This window comes from Heterocephalus glaber, unplaced genomic scaffold (genome assembly GCF_053883595.1).
Source record: "Heterocephalus glaber isolate CG9 unplaced genomic scaffold, H.glaber_assembly_v1.0 deba00001461, whole genome shotgun sequence".
Classification (NCBI taxonomy): Eukaryota; Metazoa; Chordata; class Mammalia; order Rodentia; family Bathyergidae; genus Heterocephalus; species Heterocephalus glaber.
The window spans coordinates 24,751,895-24,772,735 of record NW_028258308.1 but is presented as its reverse complement, the minus strand read 5'-3'; the positions used below and the strand labels follow the sequence as shown (position 1 = coordinate 24,772,735).

Below are 20,841 nucleotides of genomic sequence, written 5' to 3'. Positions count from 1 at the left end.
GATGCTTAATCTAGATGAGTCTCAGTGAAACAATGGTAAATAAAATAAGCAATTTACAAAAACAAATATAATTCCATTTACATAAAGCCTGAAATTGGGAAAGTAAAACCTTATTATTTAGGGATATATTCATAGGAGGAAAGCTAAGGAATAATTAACATAAAATTCAAGACAGATTCTACTCTAGGGTAGATGCAGGGAATGTCATCAGTGAGGGGCTCAAAACAGCTTCTATGTACTGATAATTTCCTGTTCTTTAACTTGGCTATTTCCAACTTCTCAACTAGTAAAAGAGATTCCTCAAACCTATAACAAGTATCATCTTTACTTGTGGAACTTTAGAGACACTTTCTTTAAATAAAAATAGTGCAAATATACTTGATATCATAACTATTCCTCTACATTTTACTAAAGATCTAGCAAAATAATAGATCTCATTAGCTTAGATTTCTAGTTGGCCATGACCAAGTAAGTACTATAGACTAGATGGCTTCAATAACACACATTTATTTTCTTACACTTTCGGAAGCTAGAAATCTAAACTGCAGATATCAGAAGTTAGTTTTTTCTGAGGCCTCTCGGTTTTTAGATGGCTGTCTTCTCCTTCTGCCTTTGCATATAGCCTTTCCTCTGTGCATATCTATGTCCTAATCTCTTCTTATAAGGATACTGATCTATTGGATTAGGATTCATTCTACTGATCTCATATAATAACCTTAATTGCCTCTTTATAGGACCACTCTCCAAAATAGTCAAATTCTAAGGTACATATGAATCTAAATTTGGAGAGATGGAGGACACAATTTAAACCATAACATACTATATGACAAGAAAATTTTAAAAAGAGAGAGGCTCTAATATTTGGAATAGTGGCAAACAATATGATTAAGAGAAAATGTAAAAATATATACATTTCAAATTTAGTAAAGTTCAGTAAAAAATTGTTAGCAAGATTGATGCTGGCTATAAGATTGATGAACCAAAGTTAGTAACATGCTGACATTGTGCATCTACACCAACAGTACCAGTAATGCCTCAAATAAGACATTTCACAACATCAACAAGAACTGTGAGGTGCTTAACAGTGTCCCTAACAGAAAATGTGAAACCCATTATTAAATTTCATTTTTAGAAAGATGAGTATCATGTTCATACATGACAAGCTATCTCCTAATGATACAGATTTCTTCCATATCTATCTATAAATGTATTACAACTGTAATAAAAATTCCACAGAATTGATTTTGGATTTAACTTTTTAAATTCACTTGTATGAGTAAGGACCCCAAAATATTTAGAACAGTTCTGAAAAGGAAAGAAGAAAAAGAGTCCATAAAGATGAGAACAAATGGCTCTATTGCATATTGAGATTAATAATAGAGCTATAATTAAAATAATATTGTATCATTACAAGGATTTTTGAAAGGAGATCAAAATAGTAGAATATATAGAATCCAGAAATAGATCGAGACATTTATGGGAAATCTGTAAATCAATGTAGAAAAAAATGACCTCTTAATCATAGTTGTTAAAATAATGGACTTTCTACATGAAAGCAGATGTAATTAAACCTTAATACCACCACCATACACAAAAAGTAATTTCACATAGATTATGTTCTTATTTGTCAAAAAAATTTCAAAAGACAAGCAAAAAATGAGTTGTTTTTTATTTATTTATTTATTTATTTATTTATTTTGCTACTGGGGATCGAACTCAGGACCTTGCACTTGCAAGACAGACGTGGTGCCACTGAGCTAAATCCCTGGCCCTGAGAAGTTGTTTTTTAGATGAGACATAAGTAAAACAAAATGGAAATTATTGGCATATTTTACTAAATTAAATATTAAAAATCTTAGCACCAAAAAAAGTGTTAATAGTGTTAAAGATGTATCATGCATGAGAAAATATACTTCAGCGTATTATAACACAAATTAAGAGATTTATAGTCATATCATACTATATAGAACTATAAATAAATTAATTAATTAATTAAATATATTCAGCTCAATGAGAAAAATGGACAGCCAGTATGGTACAGCATACCTGTAATCCCAACATTTTGGAGGCGAAGGTAGGAGAATCAAAAATTCAAGGCCAGCCTAAACTGTATAGTGAGTTCAAGATTGATCTGGGCTATATTGCAATAGTACTGGAAGGAAGAAAAAAGAAGGAAAGAAAAAAGAAAAGAGAAAGAAAAAATGGACAAACACAGCCATAGTAGCCAAAAAATATATATTAAAGACCTCAACATCATTAATAACCAAGGACATACAAATTAAACTAGTAATATTATACTGTTTCATATCCTCCAAATTGTTAACTTCTAGAAATCTGAAAATGCCAGTAATTAGCACAGATAAGGAGCTATGAAGGGAGGGTAGGGAATGGGGAAAAAATAAGAACCAAGATACATCATGTAAAGAAAGGTACAAGATCCCAATGATGAATGTAATGTATTGTATACCTAAAATGTACCAATAAACTAAATGGAAAAAAAAAAGAAGGAGCTAGGTGAAAAGACGAACAACAATAACCACCCCCAAAGAAGGAACTAGGTGAGAAAATAAATTGGTATGTTTACTTTTTAGAGAAATTTGCCTGTAGCTAATAAAGTTGAAAATGCTTATTGGAAATCCTATTTCTAGATATGTGTGCTAGAGAAATGTTTACATATTTACACCAAGAATCCTGTTCATGTTTCCTAAAATACTGACTGTAATAATAAAAATTTAGAAACAATATAAATGTCAGTCATTAGGGAAATGAATAATGTTGTGAATAGACATACTAAAGACAAATATGGTAATACAGGGTTAAACTGAATACATAGATAGCAATGTGTATCAATGTGACTAGACCTTGAAAACTCAGGTTGAGTAAAACAGCAAGTTGCAGAATAATACAGACTGGCAGTTCTTTAAAATGCAAAGACCTTTTAAAAAAAAATCTGTAAAGTCAACATCATTTTCATCATTACTGAGTGTATACTTGTTTTATTCTCTCTCATTCTCTCAAGAGTGTTTAGTAAAGTTTTCTAGAGGTGGCCAGGGATTTACCTCAGTGCCACCACACCTGCCTCGCAAGTGAAAGGTCCTGAGTTTGATCCCTGGTATCAAAAAAAAAAAAAAGTTTTTTACAGGCCACATAATGAGTAATCATGTCATTGCTCTGACAGCTCATGAGGTAATGAAATGTGTGTTTGCCTAGTTTTGTGTTTTAAATTTTTCTCTTTTTTTGGCACTGGGGATCGAACTCAGGACCTTGCGCTTGCAAGGCAGGTGGCGGAACCACTGAGCTAAATACCTGGCCCCTCTTCTTTTTAATTTCAAATAAATTAAGTATTGATAGATATAACCTATGTAAATAATCTCTTTGGGGTCAGTATTTTGAAAAATGTAGAGTTGGATTTCAGCTGTTACAGATAACTACTTTGTTGCCATTAATATGGAAAGGAAGACTACAAGATAAGAAAATATGCCCATTATACAGGAAGTACAAAGTACAGAAAGTAAAGAGTAAATTGCAAATCAGTATATAGGGAATAAATTAGTATTTGCAACCACAAAATACTATTTAAAGGTGCCTAGCTAGAGAAGTAGATTTTTAAAAGTTCAATAAATGTAAGTTTGATTCCTTTTTGGATTATAGTTTTCTCTATTCACTAATTTTCTTGTAAATATATTAAATACACTATATACATTTTTTAAAACTACTCAATAAAATTGTATAAATCCTTTAAAAATCATGTATAATTTCAGGAAACTGAATTTAATAAATATTTGCCTCCTATTTGCAATATTACGATATAATTCTGACACTAAACATCCAAAGGTAATGTCAAACTCTACTAGTTGAAGGGCATAGTGCCCAACAAGATTGCCCTCGTTTCTGATGCTTACCACAAGTTCAAGAGTCTCTAGGCCACCACACTTACAACTTTATTGGCTACAAATCTAGGAGTTTCCTATAACTCCTCTCAGGTTTTAATAGAATGACTTGTAGAACTCAGGAAAGTGCTATACTTATGATTATAACTTTATTATAAAGAATACAAATTAAATCAGCCAAATAAAGAATCAAAGGATTAGGTCTGGGAGGCACTTGGCGAAGAGTTTCTGTGTCCTCCATGTGAAATCAGGGTGTGTTACCCTCCAGCGCTCAGTGTGTTTACCAACCTGAAAGCTCCGTTGAACTTGGTGTCCAGAATTCTTCTTGGGGTTTTATTACTAGGCATAATTGATTGAATCATTGGCCCTGTGATTGAACTCAGTCTCTAGAACTTTTCCTCTCATGAAGTCCATCTGGGTCAGTGCAGCAATCTTCTAATCACAGTTGTTCTTTCTGATGACCAGCCACCATCCTCAGTCATCTCAATGTAAACTCAAGTGTCATGCAAGGAATTAGGTTCTTCCTCCCAGAAACCAGGGACAAAAGCCAAACTCTTTTTTTATAAAGCACTACTATATATAAGAGCCCATGATAAGCACTAGAATTGAGAATATTCTCAGCATGAATGGAAGTATTAAGATTTTAATAAATTTTAAGTCCTTGAAGTCAGCAGAAAACAAAAAAGATCACTGTCAATTAGGTGATCTAAACCAGAGAAAATGGATTATTACTAAAATAAACTGCTTGGAGTAAGGCTTAACTTCTCTCATTTACTAGTGACCTTTTTGATTTCCTTTATGGTACTATATCTGCATTGCAGTTAACAGATGCTGCAGGTAACAGATGCTACAGGTGATAGGTAAGTAGTGTCTGATTAGGGTACCAGTGGCAGAGGTAATGTACTTATCCACTTTTAATTTTCAGCAAAATGTGCATAATGAGGGTTTTTTAAAAAGAATTAAATAAAATACAGTGTATGTGAATCCATTCCAATCAGATAGAGGGCACTCAAAGGTAACTATGATATTTCAGTCTTAAACTTTAGCAGAGTTAAAGCTAGAATAAATCCAGTTAAAGACATTAAAATGAGGAGAAAGAAATTTTTGTAAAACTGATGATATAAATAGAGCAATATAAAATGTATTCAAAATGCTTTTTACAATCTCTTGCTTTAATACAAATATTTACTTTTGTCTAAACAGTAAATATACCAGTTTCTCATTATTATTCATACCTAAAGCCTTACCTCTGTCATTGACACCCTAATCAGACACTACTTATAACCTGTAGCATCTGTTACCATAAAGGAAATCAATGAAAGAATCCACAGATGGACTTCAAGGCATCCATAAATCTCCTAAAAATGTTCCTGTCTTTGACATCCCTGGGATTCTCTTATTTTCCTGCTAATGTGGCTTTGCAATTTAAAAAGTGGTTGTTTATAAATATCAGAGCATTTTTATGTGCAACTTGACAGGAAAGGTATTTTGAAATACTGAGCAGACTAATTTTTAAATTTCAAATTATTTCAAGTTATCTTACCAATCTTTTAAATCAGTTTTCTCCACAACTAACCTAATTACAGTTTTCACTTATTTTCACAAAGTATGCACAATAAATTAAAAATTGTTATACAAGCAGTGACTTCCTAAGAAATTGATGCCCACCAAACCAAGATTACAGAAAAGTCTTAAGGATATCCTAGAGAGTGATGATTCAAACATTTAAATCCTCTATTAAAATACTTTCCTACTAGGTGTAATAGTTTGATTTTTTAAAAAGCTGATGGCTAAGCAGCAGGTGAAGTCTATGTTCTTTACTGACTATTTAAATTAAAATTAGAAAAAGAAATGAAACTAGTTACACTAACCTAATACCCGTCACCGAGTTCACCCAATGTCATCATTCTGAGTTGACATTAAAATAATCTTCATTTCTTCCTACCATATTCCTTTATTCATTTGTCCCTTAAATCCAAGAGTACTACAAAGAAAAGTGTGAAGTCAGGTGATCATCTCTGACCTTATAGAGAAATCGATAGCATTCATAAAACTATAACTTTGTAACTGGCTCAAGAATTTAAAGCAGAACTTGCTGCTTCATTGTAATTTGGTTATCTGTATAGACTTACAGTTATGAAATTTATCTGAAATTTTGGATAGCTCTAATTCAGTTTAATATAGTGTCTTCAGTATACACTGTGGACAAATACTGGTTTTTGTGGTTGAATTAACTGCAGGCATAAAATAGGATAAATAATGCCACATTCCAGGTCTTTCATGAAGAATTTTTGGCATGGATATTTAATTTTTAAATCTAATAAGAAAATGGTTTACCTGTTAATCAAAATTATGGTATCTTCTGTCATAGGAATTAAATCAGATGCTCTCAGAAACACCACCAGTTTGGAAGGGATCATCGAAGCTATTTCGAAATCTTAAAGAAAGAGGTAAGTTAATGTTAGTACATGCATTTTAATATTGACACTATGTTCTTTATACTATCATGTATATATTTTTCTCATATATAAAGTAATTCTAAAATTACATATGTATGTGTTTGTATGCACAGAGGAAAAAAGCTAAAAAGAAAAATACCAAAATATGAATTATTTTGAGTGGTAATGTAATTTTTTTTTTCCGGTACCAGGGATCAAACTCAGAACCTTGCACTTGCAAAGTGGACCCAGAGCCACTGAGCTAAATCCCCAGCCCCAGTAATGTAATTTTTGAGTAGTGTGATTAAGGGTAGTTTTTATGTTATTTTGTACATATATTATTCCTTTCTTTCACCTTTTTTACAAAAATATGAACTTGTATAGTTAAAAAACACTTTTAACTATAATGAAAAAAGAGTATACTTATCCATAGAAAGTATTTTTCAGAAATACTTGATCTTCAAATGGCTGTTTTTCTTCTTTCCATTTTACTTATAGGGAATTATAGAGATTCCTGAAAATAATCAATATGAAAAACTTCTTATGTATGTCTTTTGGCAACAAAATTTAACCATGTTTCTTTTATAGACAACACGCACTGCAAAATTCACTTGTTTCAACTTACTCTATTATCAGTATACATGTATCTAATTTAATTTGTTAATTTATACATTTGTTGGCACTCAAAATAATATCTGGCTTTTATTCACTTTTCTTTCACAGTGTACATTTTATACCTATTTATAGAAAAAATTATTAGTAAAATATCCTTAATCTTAAAATGGGATGTTTCCTAGATGTATACTTGTTTATTTTCTCAAATATAAGAATATATAAAGATTAAAGAATTATATAGTTATTTTTCTTTTTCATCAATGTTAACCAGTCAATACTGATTTGAAAATATTATTCTTACTCTAGCATGAAGACAAATACTTTAAAGGAATTGTTACAATTAATGTATTTTATCTAAGTAGAATTACAAATTCATATCACTTCCAGCTGGTTCACTTAGAATCTGAAAGAAAGAAACACTTTATCTTTCATTGTAGACTTTTCCTAACTCTGGTTTTTAAATCTTTGAGAAACCTGGGGCAAGGTCGCTTAAAACATTTGTAGAAACGTTTTCCTGGAAGTTGTCTTAAAGATTACCATTCAGATTTTAAAGTGATATTCAGTGCTCAGAATGAGCAGATAAGTAGAGTGAATTTCAAAATTTTCCCTTAATGTAGCTCATGAGAAAATCCAAATTGGACTAAATATAATATGAGAAAGACCAATATATAGAAGAAGGAAATATTTTTAATATTTTTCTTTAAGAAAAAGGCTTAACCTGAAAGTCCTGATTGCTGTTTGTTTCAGAGGAGATGTTTTAGGGCTGTCCAGAACTGTCTGAGGGATGGAGATATTCTGTTTCTGTGCTGTCGTGGGAGCAGTGCACCAAATGTGGCTAGTCTGAGGAACTGAACTTTTATTTAGTTTTGATTAATTTAAATTTATATAGCTACACTTGACCAGTGACCTACTGTGTAGTTTGTATCTGTATCATGCTGATCAAATTATCAAAGCAATCAATGATCCCATTAGAACCTTTAGGTTCCTATAAGATAGGTGAAGTAGAGAAACACAGATTTGTGGCTTTTAAATAAAGATTGACTGGCAGGATAATTCTGAAGCAACATCTTTAGAACTATTAATGATTCATTTTAAAATAAAGTTTATTTGCTGTTATACAGTTTTTTAAAAAATTGGTATGTAACACTTGCAAAAACATGTTACATAGATTTAGTTATTACAGCCAGCTTTAATGTATCATGGTACAGAAATGAAACAATGTAATGGTGCTTTTAAAGAACTTCCTTTAAAAAATTTTTTACTTAATTTTCAAAAAAAACTTAGCTCACATTTTTCTTATCATCTTTCTAAAGATTGCACCATTATATGTTTAGTATTCATTTCAATTTTTCTCTGATCCTGAATAACCTATTTTTGTAATTGGAAAGCATTAAGAATTTACAATTCCTCTTCAGCAATATTTTTTCTTTTCTTTTACCAATCTTATTAAATTATGTCATGAGTTTCACTTTATTCTCCTTCCCTGTGGATTAAGTCACTTCTTTAACCATGTAGTCCTACAGATAAATGCCTACCATGATAATCATGATTAAGACTTTCACTGTTAAGTGACCACCCTCATATGAGAGAAATCTTGAGTTAATTATCAAATAAAAAATGTATAGCAGTTATTAAAATTCTTTATACCAACCAGTAGCTCTAGTATATTCTATCAGGTGAATTAGAGCACATCAGTGACATGGGATTGTGAAGACAGCAAGGCCATTTACCAATCCTATTTCTTTTATCCTTTTGCATTTATGCTTTTTTTTCTTTTTGAGGGATCCCTATGGAATCTAAGTATTGTATCTTTATATACATTGACCATTTCAGAATCTTTCTCCCATAACATTCATGGCGATCAACCAGAACTATCTATCTATAGGTCACAATATTCTAGTATAAACAAAAGAAGAGAATGCTTTCAAAGCCTCCTGGGTAGTTCCCTTCATTTCTCTGACAAACTGCCAGACAGTGACTCCTCTTCTCTTTGTTCTATAACAAATAGAGTAGCCTCAAAGAACATCAGATAGATAGAGATTTAATGTTCACAGTCTGATTATTTAAGGATTTTTATACCCTTTTACTAAACATCAAATTATATGCTATTTAGATAAGTATTATAGACTTATTCCTAATTTTAATTATCTCTATCTCCTTGGATGTGTCAATAAAGCCAATAATTCTAGTTTTGGGTATTATAGTACAAAGGCAAGAATTCAAGTAACAGGATATATATTCTTATTTACTTCAACCAATCTCCTTTTAAGTTTGTAATTACAGTTATAGAGAACTCAGGGTATGTATATTGTAATCCATTCAATTAATATAAAAACGTAAGATTACACAATAGAAGCATTGTTTGTCAGAATAATAAATGATACTTTGACAGCAGAAGACTGGTGAATATAAACTTTTCTTTTTAAGTCAATACAAAATCAAATATCTAAGCAAGAATAAATGTTTTATTTAAGTGTTAATAAGTAATTAAGCTGTTTTTATAATATTAGCCATTTCTCACCTTTTTAAGTTATATTCATTCATAAAAAATTAGCAACAAGTTTAAAAGTTACAACTATAACTAAACATTATAATTTTGATTTCTTGCCAATATATTTGAAAGCATTGAAGATGTTGTATGGGGCTCTATAGTAGTATAGGGAACAATTAAAGTAAAATTAATTTTGCTGCTTCTTTTAAAGTGGTTTTATACTGCTAATTTAGTCTCATTTAAAACAATATTTAGTATCTACTTTAAAACTGTAAATTATTCATAGTGTTTGTTTTTACTTTGATACATATAAAATAGTATTTCATATAGTATAATTGGTACTATTTTTCTTCTAGGTGTGATTTCTTATACAGAATATCTTTTTCTTTTATGTATTTTAACAAGTAAGTATACTCATTAAATCTATTTCTAGATACAGTTTTATTTTTTAGTCTGAATCTTATAAACAGATATTTCTTAGCTTATTTTACTAGTGAAAATTCCTTTAGGTGTATGTTCGTTTTATTGGAAAAATAATGACTAAATGATCAGAAAAATGCTATATAGCATAGCACTATTAAGAGTCAAAAACAAATATTTTGGCTATGGTATAGTAATAAAATGCTTATAAACTTTAATTTAGTATCATATGCCTATTTATTTTTACTTTTAATCTGCATGATACCCCAAAGTTCAGGACATATAGTAGTGTTCCTACTACATTCATTTCAAAAAGATTTTTCCACAAGACTAATGTGAGAATGAGTCTTGAGTCTTATGACTTGTGAGTGTATCAGAATACCCATAATCCCCATCTGAAAGCAGTTTTGTTACTTTCTTCTTCTTACATGCAGCAGTTCTTATGAAATATATGTAGGGTTTACTAACATTTTCATTTCAGAAATATTTCTTTGCATTTATTCTTGAGAAATTGTGTGCTGTAGCACTATTTACTCTTCTCCAGCCACCTGGCCTTTCTATTCCTTGAATTCTCACTTCACAGATTTGTAGTTTCTGCTTTTTGCCACCAGTGGTTTCCTGGAGACCCTCATGAGAATAAACATCTTTCAGGTTTCGTTTCAAATGTGAAGACTTAAAGAATTGTTAATTTGCTTTTCTAAAATAGCTCCTCTTCCATCTCTCTTTTTAATCCTCTTTCTTCACAACACTTAATTTTATTTTAAAATATTATTGGCTTACATGCTCTTGTCTCCCTCTCCTTTCTGGAGTACAGACTCTGTAGTGTCAAAAATATATATTTTGTATATATATTTTTATATATATTTTGTATATTTTGTATATATGGACAAAATATATAACAGTGTCTTACACATAGTACATTCTCAAAAAATAGGGAATGAAGAAAGAAACGAATGAGAGAATAGAATACTGCTCTTGAAATTTCCACTTGTGGGGATTTGTGGAGATATATGGAAATAAGAATATCAATAAAACTGTCATTAGAAACAAGTTTTAAAATACATTGGACTTATATGATTAGAAAATTTAAACCACTATTCTATTCTTCACATACTAAAGAATACTATTACATTAAGTTCTATTGTAGCAAGTTTTATAGGGGAGAAGGGAGAATGTGTTCATGGCACAAATGTGTTTCATAATTATATTCTTTATTTTTGTGTATTTTTTCTCTATACTTAAAATGAAAATAAAAATTAGTGTTGAAGAACAAGTATAATGCAGCTTGTAGCAGAGCTACCTAAGGTTCTTCCAGTTTGGAAATAAAATGATGCTTAAAAAGTGATGATAAAATCCAATCAATAATGAATGCCAAAAGGAAAATTAGAGTGGGCATGTATTGAAAAGTAGTCTTAATATCCAACACCCATACTCAAAATAAAAGGCAAAAATGAGAATGTTGCTGGTTAGGAGAGCTACTTGTTGAAAGGGGACAAGGTAGGTTTTGCTTACCTACCTTGCTATACCTTTGGATACTGTGATGCTTTCTTTGGCATTCAGGACACATCTGTAGAAGCTTTAAAGGGTTTGAATGGAAAAATTATGGAATGCTGTTTAGGTTACAACTAACAATAGTGTGAAAAGAGGCTGGGAGGAAGTGGGCTACATAATCTACAGTACATGTCTGTGTTTTCTCTTTATCTTTTACTATTCATTTTCCCTTCCAATCAGTATCTGTAAGGACTGCTGTTCTTCATATGTTTTCAAGATCTTTTTAAAGTTTAAAACTTGGTTGGCAAAGATGGTGTAAATTTTTGTTACTTTTCAAGTAAATGGTAATGAAAGTAAGGTTAGATTTCTAAAATACATGCAAGAAATGAGCTAACATAAAGGACTGACTTCTGTCAGCTTCAGAGACAGCTATTCCCAGTGAAGAAAATAGGACTATCTGCTTCTCTTTTGTCAGGTTCGAGGTTTCATAACAGGTAATAAATATCAAGTGCATCTGTGGGGGGTCTGTGTTTAAAACTTTTTGCTAGTCATCTGAAAAGGAAAGGTCAAGTATTTTGGGAGTATTTTGCAGTCCTCTTTGAAGAACACTGTCAAATTTTCTTCATTCCCAGGATTTCTTCTTAATGCTCTAGAATTGAAAAAGGCAAAGAGTGAACCTCATTTTATATACAAGGTTCATAAAAGTAAAGCAATTTTGAGTATATGAAAGCTTTTTCAAAAAAGCATTTGTTCCATATTTTTGAGAAGTTGGGAATTACATATTCAAACCTCTTTTATTTTGTATTTCTGTTTCTGAAACCTCTAGAAGTTTAAACCCAAATCTATAATTTGTTAGACTTTGCTGTTTATCTCCATAGGCCATTTCGGTTATAATTGTTTGAAGAATGAGGACTGGCCCATTGTGTCATATTTTTATTTTTTCTGGCACCTTAATCATATTAAAAATATTTCACATGTGATGAGCTGATAATTTTCTTTTAAACAAATTGATAGGCTTTTGATATTTTTGGAAGGACAATAGTCAGTTTTTTCTTTTTAATGCCATGTGGGATCACATAAGGACTTTTAAAGCATATTACTGGGCTAGGGGTGTAGCTCAGTGATAGAATGATTGCTTGGCATGTGACAGGCCCTGGGTTCAATCCCAATACCACAAAAATAAAGTATATTATTAATTCTGTTATTAAGTCTGCTAATATAGAAAGCAGAAATATGTATATTTCTGTATAGCTTTTAGCTTTTACTATATTTAATAGTAACATGTTGCTTTGAATTTCTTGATTTTAAAAAAGTATTTCTGTACAGCATATGAGTAACTCTTTACAGCTAATGTGGTTTTAAAATACATTTTTCTATGTCATGAATACTTTCTTTTTTTTATGGCAGAGCCACATGCAGGTTTTAGAATAGCTTTCAACATGTTTGACACTGATGGCAATGAGATGGTGGATAAAAAGGAGTTTTTGGTGGTATGTATATTGTATGCTACATTTTATCAATGAATATTTCTAATTTATAGTTTATGGTTTTGCATTTTAAAAATATTACTGTATAGGCAAAAGTGAAAAATTTATGCTTTCACCTTAATTTAATAAAAAGTTATATACTCATACAATTTGAATAATATTTACATTATAAAGATACAAATTCTATTTAGTATATAAAGATTATTATGGTTGTTTATATACTATCTAGGAGTTTGGAATATATCAGATACTTTCTGTTGGCTGGATATCAAGTAGTCCTCAGAGTATATGTGCCCAGTTAATAGTCAGAAACAACTTTCAGAAAGAACCTATTTATCTAAATAATTTTGAATAAGAAGTGTGTGTCAAGACTGCTAAGTTCAACCCCGCTGACATAAAGATGAATTTTTGAAGAACTTAGTCCCTTCAGAGTTGCTCAGGTAGCCTGGTGTTGTTGGTGGACTAAACCTATAAATCCAGCTACTCGGGGGCTGGGGATTTAGCTCAGTGGTTCCGGTGCCTGCCTTGCAAGCGCAAGGTCCCAAGTTCGATCCCCGGTACCAAAAAAAAAAAAAAAAAAAAAAAAAAAATCCAGCTACTTGGGAGACAAGGCAGAAAAATTGTAAATTGGAGAACAGCCTGGACAACTTAGCAAGATCCTGTCTCAAAATTTTAAAAAATAACAAAAACAAAAATTTAAAAAGCTGCTTATGTAAATGTCTTTTGGAATATAGTCTGTGGAGTTGGGAGATAAAACCATTCACACTGACTTCCTATTCTTTTCCACTCTACATTCTTGCAAAAGCCTATCCTTGGTTTAAAGCTGTCATCTGATCTTTTCAGGTCTTGTACTGTTGCCTCATAAGTGATACTTTCTTGTTTGTATGCAAGAAGCTCATAAAAGCAGGAGGTGGAATTGGGCTAAGTTATTTGTAGAAGTCTAAAATCTTGGGAAGTAATATTTTATTTGACTTTCAGCTATTAGAGTATTTTTTAAAAAGTTGAGGTAGTTGTCCAAATTATCCACACAAGAGCAACGAGCCCATTTTTTGATTGGATCTTAAGGACAAATGACCAATAAATATATAAAAATATGTTCAAATCTCTAAATAGAAATTTAATTGTTTTGTTACTTATACTACTTCCAGAGGCAATTTGTGGATCTTCCAGTAAAAATACAGTATGATTCTTATTATGAACATTCATCTTGTAGAGAAATTGTAAATTAAAACAACCCTGAGATTCCATCTTACCCTAGAAAGAGTGGCTATTATCAAGAAATCAAATAATAACAAATTCTGGTGAGGCTGTGGGGGAAAAGAAACCCTTCTCCATTGTTGGTGGGAGTGTAAACTAGTACAACCTCTGTGGAACAATCTCCTCTATGGAGATTGCTCTAGAGCTAAAAACAGAAATTCCACTCTTCCCCAAAAGAACTCAAAACATCATATTACAATGATACATACATATTAAAACAGCACAACTCATAATAGATAAATCCTGGAAGTGGAGTATACGTCCATTGAAAGATGAATGTATAAAGAAAGTATAGGATTTATACATAATGGAGTACTATTCTGCCACAAAGAGGGATAAACGAGTAATTTGTAAGAAAATTAAGGCACCTTGAGACCATAATGCTAAGTAAAAGCAAACACATAAGTGTAAATATTGCATAATTTCTCTTATATCAGAAACCTAAGAGATAAATAAAGAGCAAAATAAAATATAATAGGAAGTAGGAAGATAATCTTTTATAAATGGGGAGCGAACCAAGAAATGAAGGGACTATATGCAGAGAGGGGAGGAGAAAGAGATGAAAAGAGTGTGTTGCATACATGTACCAATACCTCACGAGGAATATAACCATTATGTACTGCAAACAAGTACTAATAAAATAAATTTTTTTAAAGCAACAAGCTCTCCAGAAACTGATAAAGAGGTAAGATTAAACTGTCATTTTTAAATTGTAGGGTTTTAAAGACAAAAACACCACTACTAATAGTGATAATTAACATTTATTGAGAACTTCCTATGCAACAGGAAATACACTAATTACTTATAATATTGATTGCCCACAACATTCTGTAGGGGGGGAATTATCTCCATGTCCTGGATAAGGAAAACAAACCTTAATTAAAGTAACTTGCCTAAGGAATTATACCTGCAGAGCCTGTTCTTCCACCACTATGTTCAGTTAGCTGAAAGAAACTTTGGATGTTATGTAGACTGTCCTCATTTCATACTTGAGCAAATTGGACCCCAGCGAAGGTTGAATGGCCTGTCCATTGTAATAAAATTAAGGTGTGACAGAAACTGGACCCAAACCCAGAGTCTTTCAGTATTATTCCGAAGTTCTAATAGATTTTATCTCCTTTTCTATGTGGGGCTGAGACTACATGTCTTTTTGTATTAGAGATGAAGTAAAACTATATTATTAAACATATTTAACTTAACTATGAATCATCATTGCTAGAAATGTTTTTTCTTCCTCCTGGGAAAAATATTGAAATCAGAAGATATATCTCATGTGGTTTAAATATTCTGATTAAATTAATTATTTTCTGTGATTTGGGGATATACCTAGCACAGGGTGGTAGGCAGTGCCCTGAAACTCCTGTTGGATATTGAATTCTTGATTTATTTCCTTACAGCTTCAAGAGATATTCAGGAAAAAAAATGAAAAGAGAGAAACTAAAGGAGATGAAGAAAAACGTGCAATGCTGGTAAGAAATACTTTATAGTAGTTTCAGGTGGCTTTTCCAGGTGAAAATTATTTTATTCATGATGAGAAGCATGAATTAAAATTTAGAACTTTCGAAGTGTTTCTTTCTTGAAAACGTTCTAAAATTCCTATGTAGCAAATTGGTTCAGTATTTATATGCATCAATATCAATATTTATGTTAAATATTGATATTAAATATCTGTACTCATAGTCACATTCATTAAATCATTTTCATCCACATTGTTGTTATCTGTGAAATTTGAAGGGTATATCTTATAGTAGATCAATACAGATCATTATGCATGTAAAATTTAAAGGTGAATTGCAAAGATTTAATTATATGAGTTAATTTAATGTTTATATTACAATATGAATGTTGAAGCAAATACAAGGAAATAATGTTGTTTTAAATTCTTAGAAATACAGATTCTTCTGTGATCCATAATATTTTTGTCCTATTATGAAGTTAGAATTAATATTTCCTTCCATCCTCCTATCAGTTCTCTTTTTGTTGTCACAAACATTTCAGCCAACAACAGACAAATTCATATATTAAAAATAAAAAATGAGTTCTAAGACCTTACTATTAGTCTTTATGTTCTGCATGTATTTCCAAATTTCATCTACCTGGTAATTCTCTCATCATTCATAATTATAGATGAGGAAGTTGATAAATGGAAAGGTTAAGTATCTTATCCAAAGTTACATAGCTATTAATTTGCAAAGTCAATATTTGAAGCCATGTCTGGCCCACATCACAGCTTGTACTTTTATCCACTATACCATATTTCTTCATCTGCTGACATTGATACTAGAAATACAGTGAATTTTGTTACCATGTGAATGATAATAGTTTCATTTTCAAATTAATAGCTATGTAGGAGTTTAAACTGTCCTACATAAAATTGAAATGGCTAACTTAATTTTTTATAATTCTCATATTTTTTAGATTTTTAAAAAATGGATTATCTTATCTATGTAATGGATGCCATATTCAGTCCCATATATCTATGAAATACATGTTTATATCTAGTGTAAGTAAAGCAGGTTATCTGGATTACAAAATACGTATTACTTTCTAGGCTATTTTGCTATGTTATAACTATCAGTACTTAATGAACCTCCCCCAGTACAGTATTGACAAATCTTACAGATGACCATCTTAAAAAAAAAAAATCACAGATCCGATTATAATGTTAGCAAAATATTAAAAGGGGCATTAGTAGTTTTCTAATTCAGGTCTTATAGTTTTAAAATTGTGATTTAAAAACCCTGTGAATAGCCCCATAAATGCAGTTGTTTGAAGTGGTTATTCTAATTTTGATAGATTATCTGTAACTATAATTGACTGAATAGGGAAGTTACTAATAATGTATCACTTAAGGAGGTTGAATTACATTAATTATTCTGTTAATATACCTTAGTAAATAATATTTCAGTGGATAGAAATGTAATTGCTTTATTTATTTATTTGTTATTTATACTACTTCCCGGGAGAATTTATGTATCTTCTAATAAAAATACTGTGATTTCAATCATTAACATTCATTCCAATTTATACATCAGATAAAAAAGGGAGAAAGGTATGTGAAAAATAATAGATGAATACACAGTAGGAAAAACTACAGTGTTAGCACAGAACTTGGCTTTTAACTTCATTGTATCCAATGTGAAGGAAATTTAATGTAAATATTTTATAATTGTGACATAGTATAATCTCACTAACTTGGATTAACTAGGGGACTTCTATCTGAATTATGAAACCTAGTTAACCTACTAACTACCCTAACTTGTGTTGTTTCATATGTGTATAGGTCAGTGAAGCATTCGCCAGCAAATATATAGGGAAGGAGACTTAGTTTTAAAGAACAGAAAAAAAATGTATAACTTGCTTATATGTAGAGAAATGCTTACTAAAGTCATTGATCTCCACAGCTACCTCAGAGGAGTTTATCCTATACAGTAATTTAAGTATTGCTTCTGAAATTTCACTTACATAAGTTGGCTGTTAGAACTATTTCTTAAAACAATTCAGAAATAAATATATGACTCATCTCTGATAGCACTCATCAACAATGCAGCTCTCTACAAATTTTTATTAGTATGTTTAATAATGATGATTAGTTTTAACTAATTAATAGTCACATTATAAACAATGCAAATCTGAGCTAAGATTTTATTTTACAATATTTTAGTTATAGAGGATCATGCAGAATGGAAGGTGACATTGTCAAAGTGCTAGAAATGACAGTATAATTGGATACATTCATAAAACATTTCAGTTGAATTTTAAAGCAACAGAAACAACTCATTATGAAAATATATGGATAGCATCAAAGATACAGCATAACAGGCCCAGAAGCCATATTTGAGGGGTTTAAATATTAGCTCTGCCACTCTTGTTAAACCTTTGTGATTTTGAATAACATCATTAACTTCTATGTGCCATAGGTTTTTCATTTGTACAATTAGAGTAACAAGAGTAATGACCACATGTGAGATTTTTTTTATGGGGACTAAATAAAACACAGTCACTTAACAGTATGTGAAATTTAATGAACACTCAAAAAGCTTAACTCACAGTAAAATTTAATAGAACCACATAGATACTTTATTATACCCAAATCAAAATTAATCCAAACGAAATTTAGAAATATTTGCATGTCACAATAAAACTATGCTTCAGAAGGAGCAAAGTAAATGTAACATTTCTTGGGGCACTTATACTCTAAGTGCTGCATTATGTCCATAATAAATGTTACACCATTTAGTCCTCATTACAGTTTTCCCAGGTAAGTATTTCACTTGTTTTGCAAAGGAGAAAACAATCTTAGAGAGGCTAACTTGTTTCTCATACCACTGATAATAGCAGAAAAGGCTTCCAAAGCAGGTGTCTTATATTATTTCCACTCTCATGCTACTGTATTAGAGTTTCCTCTATCCCATGTGAAATTATTGAAACATAACTAAATAAAACTGCATATTTAAGAGAAGCATGTTTTACTCAAAGCAATAGTGCTATTAGAAGGTTACAACTAAAGTGGTTGAAATGAGCACAAATTCATCTAATGTTTAATTACATGAATTTTAAAAACTTTGCTACTCATCTTTAACATTTATCCCACTTCTGTGTGTACTCTATAGAGAATGTAGCATAATGATTTGCCCTTCCTAATTGATTATTTTGTCGTCTTTTCTTTCTTTTCCTGTTCTTGGGTTCATTCTGAAATGTGAAACTTCATTTGGCCCTTTGTGCTCTATGTCAGCGTCTTCAACTTTATGGATACCATTCTCCTCCTAATAGTGTATGTACAATACTTTAAATGTTCTTTATGTATATATCCCTCACCTGTTATGCTTGATAATGTTATTTTTCTCTATAAAGTTATTTGTTATTCAGAATGTTTTGGAATTTATTGAATACAGTATGGTGCAATCAATTCAAAATTTTAGTTTTCCTTCCTAAATTTATGAGAAGACTAAAATATATAGAACAATTGTATATATCTTTTTTAACTGCATGACTTTTAATTATAATAAAGGAAAAAGGAGTGAAGAAACAGCACCAAAAACTGCTACAATAAAGTTTTTAATTTTTCAGCAGTATTTGAGAAGTTATAAAAAATAGAGCAAGAGATAGGTATGCTCCTGCTGAACACAGGTATTTTAAGAACTAGATCTATTTATCTGATATATAGTCTTCAAGTCTAATAAAGTATTTTAATAGTCAATTTTCGTTTCCAGTATTTCTCACAAATTTTTAAAACCCTGTTACCTGCCTAATTTTTCTGGTCTATACAAAAAAAAATACTGGGATCTGATACTATTTGATAGATTTAATATAGCAGTGGATTGTGTCCTTTCTCAAAAAAGATTATAATTTTCAGATTTTTCTTGTCTTGAAAAATTTGGAAGTTCCTATAATATGAACTTCCAAATATACTATTCTCAAGCTGAGTTTTCATCTTTTATTTCTCTTGCTAAAGTTAGAGCTTGTTGTTAACCCATCACAAAGCAACTAAGAATAAACCATGACTCTTTTAAAAATGTAAACACGCACAGTTCATTTAACTTCCGCAGAGATCCTTCAGCCATTTTAAAGGATCCCTCAAACTATAGAAATTCCACCTGAGGAACCCTTAATTTTTTTTTAACTATGACAGTTTTCATTTTTCCTTTAATCTCATAAATAATTTTCATATAGAATGATTGTTTTTAAAAGAATCACAGAGTAATAATATTGTTAAAAGGAGATAGACCTTAGTATAGCTCTAGTTTACACTCTTATACAAATTGTAGTCCCTCACCCATTAAGAGAATCATACAGAGAAAGAGACTCAATTGCTTCATATTTCATTTATATTATACTTGTTCATAGGAAAATATACTCATGATTTTACATTTTATCGAATAACATTTTTCTTTTTATAATTTCACTGAAGATAGCTTTTTTCTATGTTCAAAATATACATATTGAGGTATATAACTTGGTATCATTTTTATCTCCAGACCTAAATGAATTGCATGATTTTTCAACCTCCTTAGGAGTTTATTTGGTTTTTATAATAGAAGCAGTTTTGCTCAAAAAGGAATAATTATTTTCAAAAGCTACAAGCAAACAAATTTTATTTTAAAAACTTTTAAAATCCAAACCTAAAAGTATATATGAAATACCATTGATGTAAATATTATAAAATATCATATTATAGTGCTATAAATTAACTGCTAATTAATTAACTGCAAGTTTCCAGAGTTACAGATTACTGAAGTGATTATCTAATTTGAGTGTAATGAAGCTAAATATAACCTAAGAAATTTATAGTAACCAGTTTCTACCTGTAGGACAAAGTTTCTTCAGGAAAGGGAATGGTCACCTTGGCTTATAGACAGAGATTCTCTAGGCTCTGTAGTACCCTATTCCAAAATTTAATGGGTCTTACAGTTGTTAAATTGACACAATTAACACTCTTACAGACTAAATCCAAATTATTTCTTCCTATAGTGAAAAACTGAGCATATTCTCTTGTATCCATAAAGATACCTGTTACCCTGTATAAAAGATAACATTTTCTGTTCCAAATAATCCTGATCCTTTTAATATTTCTCATATAGTCAACTCATAATTATCTCACACTGATGAAAAAGTATAAAAATTCAAAAGAATAAAGAATGCCAAAGTTAAGTGCATCTGACTTTGACATGCTTTATGTGATTTTTTAAAAAATTATTCTGAATTTCCTTAATTCCATTGCCATTAGAAAATACACTAATTTTTATACCATT

At 30.6% G+C, this 20,841-nt stretch overlaps 1 protein-coding gene across 6 annotated transcripts in view; it reads left to right on the top strand.

The window, feature by feature from the left end:
• Nucleotides 1-20,841, top strand: part of Micu3 (mitochondrial calcium uptake 3) — a 120,438-nt gene that overhangs the window by 69,119 nt on the left and 30,478 nt on the right. For 4 of the 6 annotated variants that reach the window (XM_021265098.2, XM_021265094.2, XM_004853089.3 and 1 more), the window contains exons 4-8: nt 6,262-6,340; nt 9,791-9,838; nt 12,753-12,835; nt 15,487-15,558; nt 18,825-18,863. In XM_021265098.2, coding sequence (XP_021120757.2) covers nt 6,262-6,340; nt 9,791-9,838; nt 12,753-12,835; nt 15,487-15,558; nt 18,825-18,863 — 321 coding nt within the window. The remainder of the gene's footprint in view (nt 1-6,261; nt 6,341-9,790; nt 9,839-12,752; nt 12,836-15,486; nt 15,559-18,824; nt 18,864-20,841) is intronic. The other 2 variants (XM_021265095.2, XM_021265096.2) reach the window with 2 other exon arrangements.